Here is a 19,114-nt window from a genome sequence, read left to right on the forward strand (position 1 = left end):
GTAGCTTAGCGTTCTCTTAACACTAAGACATGTAGAGATTCCTTAGAGGATACAAGATTTTTAAAATTCAAGTATAGTTGATTTACAATGTTATGCTATTTTCTGCTGTATAGCAAAAGTGACTTTATACATATATACATTTGGGGGGGGTATATTCTTTTCCATTGTGGGGAGTTCCTGTTGTGGCTTAGTGGTAAGGAACATGACTAGTAGTGTTGATAAGGATGTAGGTTGGATCCCTGGCTCCTCTCAGTGGGTTAAGGATCCAGCATTGCTGTGAGCTGCAGTGTAGGTCACAGGCATGGTTTGGATCTGGTGGTGTTGTGGCTGTGGCATAGGTTGGCAGCCACAGCTCCAATTTGAGCCCTAGCCTGGAAATTTCCATATACCATGGGTGCTGCCCTTTAAAAAAAAATCCTATAAACTTGGTTGTGATGATTGTTGTACAATTATAAAATTCACCGAGTAATTTAAAAAGTAAACTAATTCAACCTAAAAAAATATGGTTTATCCCTGGAGATTGGCTGTTGTTCCCTCTGCTATATATTGGGACCTCATTGTCTACCCATTCTAAGTGTAATAGTTTGCATCTACTGCCCAGAGACCCTAGTCCATCCCCCCTCCCCTCTCCTCCATGACTAATTTAAGTCTGTTCTCCATAGAAAATGGGGTTCATTCTTAGTGTTGTACATTCTGTGGGTTTGGACGAATATATAATGACATGTATTCATCCTTATAGTTTCATTCAGAGCATTTCCATGCCATAAAAATTCTCTGTGCTCTGCATGTTCATCACCCAATCCTCATTCCCTGGCAGCCACTGATCTTTTTACTTTCTCCATAGTTTTGCCTTTTCCAGATGTCATATAGTTAGTATCCTACAGGTTTTTTTTGTGTTTTTTTTTGTCTTTTGTCTTTTCTCCTTATAGAGCCTCACTCCCAGCATATGGAGGTTCCCAGGCTAGGGGTCTAATTGGAGTTGTTGCTGCCAGCCTACGCTAGAGCCACAGCAACTCCAGATCTGAGCCACGTCTGCAACCTACACCACAGCTCACAGCAATGCCGGATCCTTAACCCACTGAGAAAGGCCAGGGATCGAACCTGCACCTCATGGTTCCTAGTCGGATCGTTTCCGCTGCACCAGGATGGGAATTCCAGCATCCTACAGTTTTTAGCCTTTTCAGTTTGGCTTCTTTCACCTGGTTATATGCATTTTTTTTCCTAAATGTCTTTTCTAAATGTCTTGTCATGCTTGTCAGCTCATTTTTTTTTTTTAGTGCTGAATATTATTTCATTGTTCACTGTACCACAGTTTATTTATCCATTCACCTATTGAAGGACATTGTAATTTGCTTCCAAGTTTTGGCAATTATGAATAAAGCTGCTAAAGATATCCCTATGCAGGTTTTTCTGTAGACATAAACTTTGTACTCCTTTGGGTAAGGGCAAGGAACACAATTGCTGGATGGTATAGTTAGGAATATCTTTAGTTTTGTAAGACACTACTATGCTATCTTCCAAAGTGACAGTACAATTTTTTATTTCCACCAGTAGTAAATGAGAGTTCCTGTGGCTCCACATCCTCACCAACATTTGGTGGTATCAGTGTTAATGGATTTTGGCCATTCTAATAGGTGTGTAGTGGTACTTCATTGCTTTAATCTGCATTTCTCTTCTGACATATTTATCTCTTTATTTTTATATGTTTTTTTTTTTACCATCTGTATATCATCTTCTTCAATGAGGTGTCTGTTAAGGTTTTTGGCCCATTTTTTAGTTGGATTGTTTTCTTGTTGAGTTTGAGTATGTTGTATAATTTGTATAACAGTCCTTTATTTATCTTTTGTAAATATTTTCTCCCAGTCTATGGCTTGTCCTCATTCTCTTGACATTGTCTTTCACGGAGCAGAAGTTTTAAATTTTAATGAAGTCCTCCAGCTTTTCAGTTATTTCTTTCATGGACTGTGTCTTTGGTGTTGTATCTAAAATGCCATTGTTATACCTAAGATTATTTAGTTTTTCTCCTATGTTATTTTCTAGGTTTTTTAGTTTTGTATTTTATATTTAAGTCTGTAAGCTATTTTTAGTCAATTCCTCTGAAAGGTGTAAGTTATATGTCTAGACTCATTTTCTTTCTGTCTGTCTGTCTGTCTTTCTCTCTCTTCCTCCCTCCCTTCCTTGCTTGCTTTTTTTTTTTTGCATATGGATGTCCAGTTATTCCAGAACCATTTGTTGAAGAAACTATCTTGGTTCTTTATATTCTCTTTGCACCTTTGTCAAAGATGTGTTGCCACCCTCCCCCCCCCCCCCCGCAAAAAAAAAGTGTTCCCATTGCAGCTCAGTGGTAATGAACCCAACTAGTATCCATGAGGACATGGGTTTTGATTCCTGATTGCGGTCAGTGGGTTAAGGATTTGCTGTTGCCGTTAGCTGTGGTATAGGTTGCAAATGCAGCTCAGATCCCATGTGGCTGTCGCTCTGCCATAGGCTGACAGCTCCATCTCCAGTTTGACCCCTAGCCTGGGAACTTCCATATGCCATGGGGCATGGCCCTAAAAAGAAACACACACACACACACACACATCTTTTGCCTCTACTGCCTCAATTTTTTGATTTTCAATTATGAGTAGAACTTTAGGAACTAGATTTATTTTCATTATCCCCTTTATGGGCATATTTTGTACAACAGCCTTTATTCTCCTCGTCTTTGCTATTTTCTGATGTTTCATTGGTATTAGAACATTCTTAAAATTTTTAAAGTGAGAAATGACCCCTCTATCAGGATTATGTTATGGTAGATGTGATCCATGATTCTAGCAGAGTTGGAATGCTGGTATAAATATGAGGAGCAAAACATGATAATGCATAAGAGGTAATTTGACCTATGTATCAGAAAATAAACACTGTTCTCTCCTCCTACACTGCATCCCCAGTTTTCATGTACCAGCTGAGGCCCCACAGCCGCAAATGTAAAATAGGCAAATCTTCCTAGCTATCCTTCTAAAGGATCGATTGCGATTTCACATTTGCCTAACCTATCTCTCCAGACAGTGAAGAGAATCATCATCTCATTATGTTGTAATAATCTTTCTCCTTTTTTTTTTTTTTTTAAACTGACGTCTTCTTCTATAAACTATTAGGAATGCTGATGCCTCCTATGATTTGGAGACATCCATTTGTTGCATACTTTATCTTCTTCAATCTTTATGGCCCTTTTCTGCTTTTAAACTACAAATCAGCTTTTAAGAATTTAGATTACTAGACAATGTCATACAGCTGGAAAGTAGCAGAGGTAGTATTTAATCTTTCCTCTGCCTGATTTTCCAAGCTAGTGTCCCTTGTTAGCTGAGTTTGGTGTTGTCTAATTATACAGGGTTTCCTTGGAATTTCTGGAAAATTTACAAACTGAACAATCATTCTTGAATAAATGGACATTGGATCCTTTTTGGCCAAGGATATCTTTTTTTTGTTTTTGAAATATGTGTTATATCAAAGATTTTGAAATCCTTCAAATTGGCTCATAAATATATGTAGTAAATGATTTAGGACTTCCTTAGCTTAATTTAGATTTATTAAAATTGGCAAAGGTAGCCTTGGGTTTGGAGTCACAAAATCTCTACTTCATATATCCCAAGGAGGGCACATCAGCTGGTGGCCTCACAAATGGTGAAAGTCCAATTCCTTTAGGTAGTCTTGAGAAAGAAACTTTAAACTGTAAAAGAGAAAACTAATCTTAGGTACTTCCTAATGGTTCCCAAGTACAATTGGCCCTTGAACACAGGATTGAACTGTACCAGTGTATTACACATGGACTTTTTTCCAGTAGTAAATACTATAACACTACACAATTGGTGGTTGGTTGAATCTGTGGTGGGGAAAGGCAGATACGGAGGGCTTGGCTATAAGTTATACATGGATTTTCGTTTTTATTTATTCTTTTGGTCTTTTTAGGTCCACACCCACAGCGTATGGAAGTTCCCTGACTAGGTTTCGAAAATCAGAGCTTTAGTTGCAGGCCTATGTCACAGCCAGAGCAACATGGGATCCAAGCCGCATCTGCAACCTACACCAAAACTCACTGCAACGCTGGATCCTTAACCCACTGAGCAAGGCCAGGAGTTGAACCTGGGTCCTCATGGATACTAGTCAGGTTTGTTACTGCTGAGCCACGATGGGAATTCCATACATGGATTTTTGATTGTGTGGAGGGTCAGCACCCCTAAACCTTGCATTGTTCAAGGGTCAGGTGTACTGAGAAGCAGATGGCAGACCTCTGAGAATTGGTGACTTCATTAGAAGGGGAGTAAGTGATCTGTTTCCAGTAGTATATTACATGGCTTTCTAACAGCTCATGAAAGCTTACTGTTACACATTTTCTAAGTGTGGTAGTTGAAAACTAGTCATGACATAAGTATTTACACCATGGAAATTGGCAAACACTAGAAATAAAGAGATTTTCTTTTCAATGACCTGATTTACCAAAAGAACTGGTTTACCAGTACATCATTGGCTATTTAGTAAAGAAGTGAGCTCCCAGTCACTGAAACTCTTTAAACAGAAACTAGAGATTTGCTTTTAAAAAATGTGTTTCAGTAAGTGGAATAAGGAAGCATTAGAAGGCCTCTAGAGTCTTATCCATCTATACTCAAATTCACAATGCTAAGGTCACTCGAATTCACAATGCTAAGGTCTCCAATGAACTGCCATGTCTTTTGCCCTCCTAATTCCTTTTTGTTTCGTCTTTTGTAAGAAGAGTTTCCATAGCGCTATGGTCTGGTGTCATATTGGTTTTGAATCCTAATTCTACTGTTGACCATCATTTTGAACTCTGGAAGCTTACCTCAGCGGATTAAATCTCATTTTCTTTAGCTGTTAAAAAATAGATGATAAAAGTACCTCTTACCAATAGTTGTCTGGGTCTTAAATGAAACTAGTCCATATGGAATGATTAATTAATCCAAGGCTTGGTCATGGTAAGGATCAAGTAGATGTCAGTTATATTTCTACTTAAAGGAGTATAAATTCTATTTTTTTTTCTGTTTCTTAGAAATCCTAGACTCTGAATTTCAAGCATAAAACAGTTTAAAAATTTTGTTATTTATTTTATTGAAGTATAGTTGATTTATGATGCTGTGTTAGTTTCTGGTTTACAACAAAGTAATTCTGTTTTATATTTATGTGTATGTATATATGTATGTATACACACACATATTCTTTTTCATATTATTTTCCATTGTAGATGATTATAAGATACTAAATATACTCCCTATGCCATACAATAGGACCTTGTTATTTATCTATTTTATATAAAGTAGTGTGTAGCTGTTAATCCTTAATTATCCCACCTGCACCCACTTTGTAAATACAAGTTGGTTTTCTATGTTTGTGAGTCTGTTTCTTAAAATTAAAAAAAAAATTATGTATTTAATTCTGCTGTATTACTAACATTGGATAGCCAGAGATGAGGTCTTGTAAGCCACTGTATCAATGACAGTGAACAAGAGATGTTTTCAATGTTATTAGGCTATTAGCAGCATATAAACTGGCAGTTCATTTGGAGACCTTAAGAACCTGGAAAAGTTTAAAAATAGTCACACGGAGGGATCCTCTCCCACCCCCCCATTCTGTAGAAAATATGGTGAGAGCATAACAAAGGTGTTTATTTTGGTATAAACTGTTCTTTCATTGAGCAAACACTGTGATGTGTTTATAAAGGCACAGGAGAAGTGAACACACCCAGAGTGACTTATAAGCAAAATAGCTCATAACCCTGGTATGGAAAAGGCTGTTTCTAGAACTCACACAACAGTCTCTCTAAAATTCCATTCCTAAAAAGCTTTTATGTATAAGGAAATAAGAGACCAAGGTAGTAACCATTATTCTGCAGATATTGCTGTTTTGTGTCCTTTCTAAATACTCTGTCATCTGGGCATAGACTATCTTTGGAATACAGGACATTGTTCAGAACTGAAGGTGCATACATTTACTATAGTTATTTACTTTACCTACATAGCACACATATGCAGTTCTCATCAGCTTCATATACCAGTCTGTGCGTGCATGGTAACACAATTCGAGAAACCAGTCTCTGGCACAGATCTTCTCAACATGTAGATTGAATCTGAGGAAACCATGGCTAACATGTGTTCCTTTTATCTTCAAGTGATGCTGTCATATAGATTGCTTCTCAAGCAAATAGAGCCCAGTTTAAAGACCATTTTGAAAAAAATATATAAGTAAAAAAAAAAATAGAAAATGGTGTTCCATTGTGGCGCAACAGAAAGGAATCCTAACTAGCATCCATGAGGATGTGGGTTCTATCCCTTGCCCCACTCAGTGGGTTAAGGATCTGGTGTTGCTGTGAGCTGTGGTGTAGGTCACAGACTCAGCTCAGATCTAGCGTGGCGGTGGCATAGGCCGGCAGCTGCAGCTCCCATTCAACCCCTAGCCTGGCAACTTCAATATGGTGCAGGTGTGGCCCTAAAAAGCAAAAAATAAAATAAAGATCATTTGAATCAGGCAGTTAAATAGATGATTCATTCCCTTTCATTGGGGCAGCATTGACTATCATCAGTATTTTCTGTAGTCTTTGCTCTTTGGATACCATGTGCATATGAAACAATGACTTTAGAAACATATTTGGAATCTTGGACCACTTGAAATATGCGTTAAAAATCTGAAGATCACATTCAGGATTTAGGGTCCTAGTTAAACATCTGCTGACCTAATTACTCATTTACCACAATCACCCCTTGCTCTAATGATCTTCTTTTTTCTTTGACATTTTAGCTGCCTCATGTATTAGATTATCCAAACGAAATTATCAATTGACTATTCCCCCTCTTTCCCCTTCCACCAATAATACCATGTTGGCAGATGAGGTAGTACAAGGAGATTTCATGGTAAAGGCAGAGTCAACAGAAGCAGAGGTGGAATAAAGAAACCTAATTGCTCCACTTTGAGCACATATGTTTTCCATAGGCAGCTGGTTTTCTTCAATTTTCGTAATTACAATTTCAGGCATCATCCCTCTCCTCCAGGATGGTTATCCCATTTGTGGGTTACCCATTTCCTGTGCATTTCCTTCCTCCAGCCCACCTCTTGGCTACATTAGCATTACTTCATGTCACAAACGATACTGCAGGTGGCCAGAGCAGGTTTTGAATAAGAAAAAAATGAAATGGAAACCTGTCAAGGTTGCCTTGTGTTAAATTAAAATATTTGGTGAAGAGAGCCCCAAACTCTTGGTGAGAATGAGACATCCAAAACACATGGGCATTTTGGAAATTGAAACTGTTTCTTTCATGACCATCTCTGACAAAGTTGGAGGAGCAAGCATACTGGCCGTTGTGAACTAGGATTTGAAGTTGAGAATATGCCCTCGCTTCTGGTATGGAATCAATCAGCCAGTACTGACCAAAATCCTAGATTAAGACTTCGTTTAATGCATAGCCTTCTAGGGGCTTACCATCAAAGGAGACGAAATTTAAGTTAGCCATGGTTGTGCTGAATTCAGTGAGTGGGGTTGAATTGTGTCTGTCTTTCTTGCTCCATTCCTCAGTTCAAGGAAGGGGAAGAGATAGCTAAGTAAGCTGAAGAATGAATGAAGGCTTCGTGAGCTGTGAGTTGGTCCTGAGCTGTGCTCTGAAAGCTGTGGAGAGGCAGGGAGAGTGGAATTCAGATCCGTGTCGTCATAGAGTGTGTGGTCAGGCCCTCAAGTTCCAGAAAGAGGTCAAGAAAGTGAGGAAAGGTTGCAAATTTCATAAAATATGTAAGACCCTCTTCTTAATGAAATCAATATTATTTGTGATGAAAAATGAGTACACTATTTGTTAGAATGAATCCTTAAATCACCTCGAATGTGTTTATAATAGTCAACAAAAGGCAGTCTCCTTTGGAGCATAAATTCATGTCAGGTATTAGGTTTTAGAGGTAGCTGCCATTAGTTAGCATTTGGTTTTGAGGCCTGAAGTGTGGGAAAGAGATGAGCTTCCATTTAGATGGCACATACAATAAAAGTCAAGTCATGCTACAAAGCTCCAGATGATGTCCACACCGCTCCTTCTAACCTGCTGCCTTCCAACCATTTGTCACTCATTCACTAAGCTTCATTAATGACCTGTTTAGTGTGCGAAGCTGTTGCACACTGCCAAGACCAGCTCAGCAGGTAAAGGCTGAAGAATAGGTGCTGTGGAACTTAAGAAAAAATTAACATAAAACAAGACACAGAGACATTTATCTTAATTAAAGGTGGGAACAGAGGGACTCAAGGTCTCAGGGACCAAGAGCCCTGGCTCAAGAAACCACACTGCTTTTATTGTGCTCTTTAGGATTACATCAAGTGAGGAGGGGGTTGCAGGTGCAGGATGTAGTTCTTTTTGTATTATTATTATTTAAAAACTTCTTTTATTATTTTAAAAGTCACATAGCCTGTAGATGGTTAAGCTTTTATTCTGACCTTTGGGCATTTAACAGTCATTAGCTTTGAGGAAGCTCAGTGTTAGCTATCTATGCATAGCATCTAGAGAATCATCAAAGGGCATGCCTATCTGCAGCAACCCAGAGTGCCTAGGTTTGCACTTCGGTTCTCCTTGCTGATGCATATTCTGCTAACGACTGCTCATAAACCACTGGGGCCAAAAGGCTCATCTTCCTCTTATTCTTTAGAGGACATATCATGCTGTGCAAACAGGTGCCTATCTGCACATGTCTGGCATGCCTAGACCAACGCATTATGTCCTCATTCAGCTGACCACATGAATAACTTATGCCTTTAGGTCTTTGTTCTTAAGCTTAAGTTATGTGCCAGCACTGCAGCTATTTTTCAAGCAGGAATATGGGGTAAGGTAACGCAGGACAAGATGGAGTTTTCAGCATAGAAAATAGAAGCAAAGAGGCTAAGAAAATATGTAGAAACATGTTTCCTGACAGCACACCTTATAGTCATTGCATTTACTGTGTTCTTACAAAGACACTTGTATCTAGGCTCTTGGGCAGACCAGCTCTTTTTCATCAGTCATATCTCAACTCAAATTTCAGTTCCTCAGAGACTGGGGTCTTTTTCTGACCTTCCCCCCCTCAAGAGGTATGTACTCAGATCCCTCAGCGTTGACTGACACATTACCCTTGTTAATTCCTTTAAAACTTAATGGGTGCTTTGAATGGTCTTCTATTTTATTTTTTTTTTCATTTGGGTCCCACATTTAGCGAGGTCATGAGGACAGGGTCCTCATCTTCCTTGTTCACTGCCATAACCCCCAGCATGTAGTAAGTGCTCTATCTAGTTAGATGAATCAATGGCAGTAGGGTCGCCATTGTGCTTAGAGCATCCAAAGCTTGCCTTCTTTTCCCCTCCTGAAGTGCTGAACTCTGTTACAAAGCAGCAAGAAGATAGTGGTACAGACCTGGGGTGGCTTGCGTTGCCATGGCAGTAGGCGACAATACATCCCTCTTCCTTTGTCCTCTGCTGAGCCTTGAGAACCTGGAAAACACAGCTTAGAGGATTCTTTCATAGAGATGGCCATTGAAGGAGTAATTGTGTGGGTCGGATGAATGCTAGTAAATTATAACAAGAAAAATTGCTAGTTCAATTAATTTCTGTGTGTGCTTATATGTTGTAGCCCTTGTGGAATAAAATTACTATAATAATGAGTTAAGATCAATGCTTCTCCAGCCTGGCATTTGAAGCCCTCACCCACATTTTCCTGTGTCTGGACCATGCCCTCTTCTTTCCCTTCTCAGTGTAGCACTGAATGAGTCTGTTGGCCCCCTGTGAATTATAGTCCAATAGTCATTGTTAATTTACTGAAAGAAGTTTGAAGAAACTGTTACTATTTTTTTTCTCTTCATGGATCTCTCACAGCAATGGCACATGTCTGGTGGACACTGTATAGAAACTGCCTGGGTTTTTGTCATTTGTAGCTAGATTTTCTAGGTACATGGTTAAGAAATTTTAATGTGTATATTCTTTAGTTACTAGCTTGAAGTTATAAATGAAATGTTCCAGTGCCTTTTTATGTGTCATTAATTAATACATGCTAACAATAAAATGGTGTACCCATTGTTCTGGTGTTGAGATACACTGTTATGTTTTTTTCCAAAGGGTTTATGGCATTAGATGAGGGAAAGACTGGCAGAAGATATTTTTGTTTTGCTCACCTTTCCCACATCTATCTTTCCTTCCTTCTCCTGCTGTCATGTTGGAGATCCATGCTTCCACTCAAACACTAATTCCTAACACTAATTTAATTCAATTCACTAAATTCCTGTTAATTTAATGCATTGTCTTAAGTAGGTCATTCTCTCCTGTCCTCACTGTTTGGTAATCTGCAATGTCCACTTGTTCCTCTTATTCCTTCAGCACTGCAGTGACAACACACATCCCTGCCAGTCAGACATGAATATTGAAGGAGCTTGGAAGAGAGGCTACACGGGCAAGAATATCGTGGTCACCATCCTGGACGATGGCATTGAGAGGACCCACCCGGATCTGATGCAGAACTATGTGAGTGCTTGCAGTAGCCAGAACACCTTCCCTCCTGGGAAACAATGGAACTCATGTTAGGATTAGAAAAAAGGAGGAAACTGCTGAAAAATGCAGCCAACAGATACAATAGGCTCCATGTATGGCGGCCCCCACCTTATAAAAGATGCATTCTCAGGGGACAGCAAGCAGGAGACAATGCTCTCCACTTTTGTGTGTCTTTGATGTTCTGATGGCAAAAAGCAGGTGATAAGGTAGCAGAAATCCCAGTAGCGGTACTGTCTGCTGCTGACAACAGTTCGTCTCCACAGTTCATCCAAATTTCCAGACAACACTCTTCTGTTTCCTTTGTGGAGAAAGTGTACTTGGAACTTTTGTCAAGTGAATCTGATCATCTCCTTCTCTCTCTGCCTCTCCTTTTAAAAAGGACAGTAAAGGATCAGCCTCCAGTAGACCTTAGGAAACAGTCATACCCCTTCCATTTTTTCCCATTTTTTTTAAGTTTTATTGAATTATAGTTGACTGAACAACATTGTGATAATTTCTATTGTGCAATGGAGTGATTCAGTTATACACACACACACACACACACACATATCCATTATTTTTCAGATTCCTTTTTTTTTCTTCTTTTTGTTTTTAGGGCTGCACCCACAGCACATGGAAGTTCCTAGGCGGGGGGTGGAATCAGAGCTGCAGCTGCTGGCCTATGCTACAGCCATAGCACGCCAGATCCAAACTGCAGCTGCAAGCTACGCAACAGCTCATTGCAACGCCAGATCCTTAACCCACTGAGCAAGGCCAGGAATCGAATCTGTATCCTCATGGATATTAATCAGGTTCGTTATCACTGAGCCGCAATGGGAACTCCCCTTTTCAGATTTTTTTTCCCGTATAAGTTAACACGGAATATTGAGTAGACTTCCTTGGGCTATACAGCAGGTCCTGTTGACCATCCATTCCATATACAATAATGTGCATATGCCCTTTCTTAAGAAAGAATAGCAACAATGGTCTACTGTATAGTGCAAGGAACTTCACTCAGGATTCTCTAATAACCTATATGGGAAAAGCATCTGAAAAAGAAAGGATGTGTGTATATGTATAACTGAATCACTTTGCGTACACTTAAAATGAACACAACATTGTAAATAACTACACTCTAACATAAAATAAAAATTTGAGGAGTTCCCATCGTGGCTCGGCAGAAATGAATCTGACTAGCATCCATGAAGACACAGGTTCGATCCCTGGCCTTGTTCAGTGGCATAAGGATCTGACGTTGGTGTGAGCTTTGGTGTAGGTCATAGAAGTGGCTTAGATCCTGAGTTGCTATGGCTGTAGTGTAGGACAGCAGCCACAGCTCTGATTCGACCCCTAGCCTGGGAAACTCCCTAAGCCGCAGGTGTGGCCCTAAAAAAAAAGACAAAAAAATAAAATAAAATAAAAATTTGAATCAGTGACTCAGAGAGAACATAAGGTGAGGCTCAAATCACACAGCATGTGAAAGTCTTGATTCCCAGTGCTTGCTGGACACTGAGGTTGGTTTCTGTCCCTGGAGCCTCTTGGTCCCCTTTACCTCTGTGATATTTCCTGCCTGAAATTAGGTCAATGAGCCCTCTGCTCTCTGCTCTCCAAACATATCCCTTCCACAGGCTTCACCTCCCCAAGTTTGGCTAAAAGTACCATAATTTTCTCCCAATATACCATCCTCTGCTCCAGGTTTGTGTTTCTTGATACCTTAGTGTTCTCCCCAAGATGTTTCTTTTGTTACTCAAGAGCCTGCAATGACTCCCTATTATCTGCAAATGCACATCTTTAATACCTGTCAGGATTGGGCAGGAACTCCTGGTGGAGCCCCCTCACCCCAGTGTCTTCTGACACCTCTTCTAACCTCTCTTCTGTTGGTGACTGTGCCCACCCAAGACACAGATATCACTTCATGCCCACTAGAACTTCAGTCACTTTTACCTCTGTCCCCCTCTTGTTCTCGTATGGTGACTTTTAATTCCAGAACTTTGGTTGTGTGAGTTTTCCTAAATTGTTTTTCATGTTGTTATTAAAAAATGTTTGTCTTATAAAATTGGTGATTTTCCTACACCTTATTACAAGTTTCCTCTCATAGCCTTGAAAGTACAAGCAGCTCTAAATCATGTCAAGTTAGAACTCATACTGAGCCTTCAGAAGGAAAGTCAGGGGCCAGGGTGGGAGACTTTGCCCCGTGCTTATGGATGGCCCCCAGAGAAAAACCTAGGCTGTAAGTGAGAGGACCACCTCTCCTCATATTTTTCTGCTCTATATTCTATATTCATGGTCATTAAGGGAGCAGCTTCAGCAGGCCCAGCCCCTCTCACTGTGCCCTGAGCTGGCAGAGAATTCTGCAATGGGCCTGGCCCATAGTTTCCCTGCATTTGTCTATGTGAGGCATCTTGCTCACCTACTGCATCAGCTTCTCATGAAACCATTTAGGTAGAAAGTGTCTCATTTATTTTCTCCAATGTCTCTGTCTCATGTGCTCATTCTCACTTATTTCATGACACTCAATCTGTCTTAAATTAGTTTTCCTTTAGTCGCTCACACCTGAAAAGATTCAGCTTTTATCTTGGAAAATAAAATACTTCCAAGTCACTTCCCTGACACATCAGAAACCACCGCTGGCTCACACAGCCATCATATTTCTGACCAATGAAGACCTTTCCTCACTCAGGACCACCCAGTGTCACCTTATACTTCCATCAACTTTAACCACTTCTCCTCTCACTGTTCTACTCTTTTTGTATAAAAAATTTTGTCAACAAACTTCACAAATCAATTTTTACAAAGAAATATTTAAACAGTTTCTCCTAAACTAGATAATTTTCCCCAACTTTTAAAAGAGAGAGAAGGATCTGCAAACTCATTTAGTTGTGGTTTGAACAAAATATCTGATCTCTCTCTTCACTGAATAAATTTTTAAAGCTAAAAGGAACTTCAGTTCAGTCTCCTTATTTGATAAGATAGACACTGAGACCTGAAGACTGAAGTGAGTTACGAAGCACTACGGCTACCTGTCTCCTAGCAAAGAAGTCTCTTCACATCCACCATGATATTTATAGGTTGTTCCCGCTCCCTTCTGTGTAGACATGCATTTGTACAAAGAGCCTTAACTTTTCTCATTTGTTTTCTCCCTGAAAGACAGTTCTGCAGAATTTACCTGTACAGTTAGCAGTATTATTGCTCTTCTGGCTCTCCTAATGTTGGAGCTGGTGAAGACTAGAGAAAAGTACATTGAAGGGAGTGTCTGATGGCCTGGGTTCAGGTCTTAATTCCACAGGCAGTTTGTTTCATGCCTTTGGCGAAGTGACTTAACCTGTCTTGAGCCTTTCTTTCCATATAAGTAAAATTACACATTATCCACCCTTCATGCTCTAAGGATTATAAGGTGGGCTTCCTTTGTAGAGGAAGCTGGGACCTACCAACTTTCTGTGTCATCTGTATTCTGCTTAATTCCCCCAAACATTTCAGGCTCTGTATAGTCTTAAGTTACTTTCAGAAACAAGATAAAGATAGAAAACAAAGATAGCATTTACTTTCACTGAAACTGATATGAGAAATTATCATAAAAATCAGAAAATTTAGAACATCCTCAATTAGTAATTTTGCCTCAGTGATTTTTCTTTGCAATCACTTAAAAAAGCAAACAAATAGGAGTTCCCGTCGTGGTGCAGTGGTTAACGAATCCGACTGGGAACCATGAGGTCACGGGTTCGATCCCTGCCCTTGCTCAGTGGGTTAACAATCCGGCGTTGCCGTGAGCTGTGGTGTAGGTTGCAGACGCGGCTCGGATCCCGCGTTGCTGTGGCTCTGGCATAGGCCGGTGGCTATGGCTCCGATTCGACCCCTAGCCTAGGAACCTCCATCTGCTGCGGGAGCGGCCGAAAGAAATAGCAAAAAAGACCAAAAAAAAAATTTAAAAATAAAAATAAATAAATAAATAAAATATGTAAAATAAAAATAGTACCCCCTTCTGATGGCATCTCTGCCAAACATATACGCAGATTAAAAAAAAAAAAAAAAAAAGCAAACAAATAAATAGTTTTGGTTTCAAAGATATTTTTGCCACATGTTAAAGCCTTGACATATGATGAAACTTTGTTCATTATTTTTGTTGGGGAAAAAGACCATTCAGTATATTAGTAAAAAGTCTTGAATTGTAGGCTTTTTGTTTTAAATTGAAATATAGTTGATTTATAATGTTGTGTCAATTTCTCCTGTACAGTAAAGTGACCCAATCATACATAAATTTGTTTTTTCTCCTATCATCTTCTATCATGTTTTATCCCAAAAGATTGGCTATAGTTCCCTGTGCTATACAGTAGGACCTCATTGCTTATTCATTCTAAATGTAATGGTTTGCATCTACTAACCCCAAACTCCCTGCCCATCCCACTCCTTCTCCTCTCCCCCTTTGGCAACCTCAAGTCTGTTCTTTATTATAGCAGATAGAACATCTGAATCCAGACAAATATTGCCTAATAGACGTTCCAAGACATAGTAGATTTCTAAGATTGATTTTTAATTGGTTTGCCAATTATTTGTGAATGATTTTGTCTCCAAAAATCTTTGAATTATGATAAGGAATTTGCACACTCAAGAAATGACATGTGGAATAGAGAGAGAATCTGAAAATCCTTGAAGCATCAATCACTTTGCTTCTAGGTGGCCCCGCAGCACTTTGCCGAAAAGGTGGTAGTTGAAAACCTTTTCATAAACAGTGGGGCGAGGGGTCAGTTCTAGGTTTGAAGGGAAAGCCCTGAGAAAAATGGGCTGAGCATGTCTTTGGTCTGTAAAGACTATTTCTTCACTTCAGTGAGGAAAGATATGACACTGATGATGACAGAACAAGGCGTCCTGACACCACTGGACCATGAGTGTATTATTCAATCTAATTACTCTCTTGCAGAAATATGTTTAAGGAGGCATGAGCCTTCAGGTTAATGACTAGTTAATGATGTATGTCTCCTTTCTCTCTCTCCTCTATGACCATAGGATGCTCTGGCGAGTTGTGACGTCAATGGGAATGACTTAGACCCCATGCCTCGCTATGATGCAAGCAATGAGAACAAGTAAGGCCCAAGGGAGGGGTGGCTGGCGTGTGGCTGGCTAGGTGTTTTGTTTTCTGCTCTTGCTGAGGGGAGTATTTTCTTGGAACTCTTTGGTAACAAATGATCCTGAATCTGCTCCAAGATAAACATGTGTCTTTCTACTAAAGCTTCTGGAAATAAAAAGGGGTGGTCCACACCGTAAGAGTGGTTGCAGAGAGAACCCTGGGGAATGACTCAGGGTTTCCATGTCTTAAGTGTGCAGCTGGGGGGAATATTGCTCCTCGTGTGGTCGTTGGCTTGTGACCCATTTGTTTAAGGGGGGGTGTGCTAAAGGGAGAGTGCCCTCCAAAAGTGTTTCTTTATTCTGTTACATTCAACACATCTATCTGGTTGAATACCGTGCTTGGTCAGTCTTTGCTAATGCTCTTTGATTTGCTTCCTTTTTCCTCTCTTCTACTCTGTAGTGATTGTATTTTTGACTAATATACCTGAAATACCTAAGTGGTTTGCCATGTATGGAACACATTACCTTTCTTATCCTCACAGTCAAGAGCCTTAGAAACCTATTTAATCACATTTACACTTTCCAGTTAGTACAGTAGTTTTTGGAAAGCAAGTGAAATGTACATCCATTTGATAACATGAATCTTAAGTCAGTGGGAAATTTTTTTCTTGCTTACAATGACCCAGTTTTTTTTAAAAAAGATCAGTAGATGTTTCTAATCTCTAGATCACATTTTACTGCAAAGTTTTTCCAGGAGAATGCAAAGGTTTTTACTGCAGAGTTTATCCAGGGTAATGCTGTGATTTTGATACTAACATTTGAATTTTTTTTTTTTTTACGTGTATTTCTTTGGGATCACAGAAGTTACAAAGGGAGATGTTTTGCCCCTTTATTTTATTTCTAGTCTTTTTTTTCCTTCAGAGAAAAATTTCTCTGGTGGTATTATTTGATTAAGTAAGTCAATAAGTTTAAGTAAACCATATGATGTAGATAATTGTGACTATACATGGGATTTTTTTCTTCTTCTTACCATTTACAGAGATGCCTCAAAAAAGTTACTCTGAAAGATAGTGCTGTTTGTTAATAGTAACAACTGAGTCAACATTACAAATCAGATTTAGTGGTGAAAGCATTACTACACAAATTGATATAGATAAAATTTTCCAGAACATTTTTAAAGGAAAAGAGAAAGGGACTTAAACTGGATAGTTTTCTTTCAAGCCCGGTTATTACTGTCTAGATTACACCGTGAATTTCACACAAAGGGTTATAATTTGAGACAACATTAGCTAATTTATTTAATTTGCACTAAACACTAAAGATGAAGCTTTGATCCTTAAAAGGTCATTGCTGATAAATTGTACTCTTCGGTCCATTCTACTCTAGTGGAACATGTATACTCCTAAAAATACTCTTACTCTGCAAATCAAAACCACAGAGTAATAAGAAAATTAAATTGGAGCTCAACACTCAGAGGCTTTGCCCATGATACACACGGAAAAATGATGGAGACCTATTAAAAATAATAGCCCCATTTTATTCCTGTGAAATGGTTAAGAAATATATAAAACTATAATGTGTGGCACTTTATCTTTTTGGGGGAGGGGGGTTCTTTTTATCTTTTAGGGCTGCAGCATCTGGAGGTTCCCAGGCTAGGGATCCAATTGGAATTGTAGCTACCAGCCTACACCAGAGCCACAGCAACTTGGGATCCAAGCTGCATCTGCGACCTACACCACAGCTCACTGTAATGACGGATCCTTAACCTGCCAAGCGAGGCCAGGGATCAAATCCACAACCTCATGGATCCCAGTCGGGTTTGTTAACCGCTGATCCATGATGGGAACTTCGCACTTCATCCTTTTTTTTTAGAATCCACCCAGAAGCCCTTTGATGTGAAGAAGGAAAAAAAAAAGACTCAGTTGGGTCAAGAGGATAATGGTTAAATGGGTAGTAAGTGATGGAGAAGTTAGAAAGCAAAGAATTAAACTCAAGTGGTTTGTTTATAAGCTCTTACTCTGCCTGACACACAAGGCCAGAGCTTGTGGTAATGAAAAGGAAAATGACCCAGGTATTTTTTATTTAAATGAGTTGGAACTAGAGCTAAGTGGTTTCAGTAACTGTGACTTAGAATAAAAGACTAAATTATTGACCAAAATATTTTGAGACTACAGAGCCCTAAGCTGACCTTTCACATTCTGTCAAAAGAATAGAAATGAAGGCTGGAGAAAGCCTGCTACTTCAAAACACTAGGGATATAATTCATACAAGGTTAGGTTCAAAGTCCTTTTCCATCAGTTTTCTACCTAATCTGTGTCTTAATCATTATGTAATTAAATTCAAACTAGTATGTATATAATACAGGTCCTTTGCAACACTGACTTCTTAAGATGCACTGCTTTAATTTTTATAAAAATTTTACACTATTTAGAGTTTTTATAAGATATTGGCTATATTCCCCATGTTGTGCCACAATCTTTGTTGCCTGTTTTACACCCAGTCGTTAGTATTGCTCACCCCTCCATTGCCCCTCCCAGCACTTGATCTTGAATAAAGCCTGAAGTTTATTTAGGGAAGTGTATGCCCTTTGCATTTAGTTCTACTCGCATGCTTGCTGCCCTGTGTGTGAGAGAATGAGGAAGAGAAAAAGATGATGATTTTAAAGAAAAACTGTAGTTCCCCTCATGGCTCAGTGGTTAATGAACCCAGCTAGTATCCATGAGGATGCGGGTTCGATCAGTGGCCTCGATCAGTGGGTTAAGGATCCGGAGTTACCGTGAGCTGTGGTGTAGGTTGCTAACATGGCTCGGATCCTGCGTTGCTGTGGCGTAGGCCAGGAGCTATAGCTCCGATTGGACCCCTAGCCCGGAACCTCCATATGCCTCGGGTGCTGCCTTAAAAAGACAAAAAATAATAAAAATAAAGAAAAACAGAAAATAGGAAAATGACAAAACAGGCTAGGAGACATGGAGAAAATTAAGCAGAGTGGAGGATACCCCCCAGGTTGGTTATCTGAGGTCTAAGAGGAAGTAGCAGTACCAGACATGGACACCTGTGAGCCACTGTGCTGCTGAAAGGCGTAGCACTGTGCGTTTTGTGTACTTGCTCAGTACAGTGGGGTACGTTTTCTACATTCCCCTAGAGTTTCTAGGACAAACCTGTGCATAAACAAATGCAAATTTCACATAATACGCTAGTCATTCTCTAATATATCAATGGCATTGAAAGAAATTCATGTTTTCAGGGCAAGCATGATATGAGAACTGATTGTACATTAACCATTGGCTAAATTTACCCATGAACATTTGTGTGTGTAGAGAAAAGAGAAACAGGAAAGCTAGAGGAAAGTGTACATCAAGTTAACACCCAAAGTATCCTTGTGCAGAGTGCTGATGAACTAGAAGGGCTACAGGCAGAAAGTGAAAACGAATTGTGCCTATAGCCAGTTCTGTCTGAATCTACACATGGTGAATTTTGCATTGCAGCTTAGTGGTAGTGGTGACAGTTCTCCAAACTTGTATCTTACCTGTGACTAACTGTGCT

At 39.5% G+C, this 19,114-nt stretch overlaps 1 protein-coding gene across 5 annotated transcripts in view; it reads left to right on the plus strand.

Moving 5' to 3' along the window:
- PCSK5 (proprotein convertase subtilisin/kexin type 5) overlaps window positions 1-19,114 on the plus strand; it is a 453,468-nt gene that overhangs the window by 115,987 nt on the left and 318,367 nt on the right. For all 5 annotated transcript variants that reach the window (XM_021065005.1, XM_021064998.1, XM_021065022.1 and 2 more), the window contains exons 4-5: window positions 10,361-10,504; window positions 15,512-15,588. In XM_021065005.1, coding sequence (XP_020920664.1) covers window positions 10,361-10,504; window positions 15,512-15,588 — 221 coding nt within the window. The remainder of the gene's footprint in view (window positions 1-10,360; window positions 10,505-15,511; window positions 15,589-19,114) is intronic.

This window comes from Sus scrofa, chromosome 1, assembly GCF_000003025.6.
Source record: "Sus scrofa isolate TJ Tabasco breed Duroc chromosome 1, Sscrofa11.1, whole genome shotgun sequence".
Taxonomy (NCBI): Eukaryota; Metazoa; Chordata; class Mammalia; order Artiodactyla; family Suidae; genus Sus; species Sus scrofa.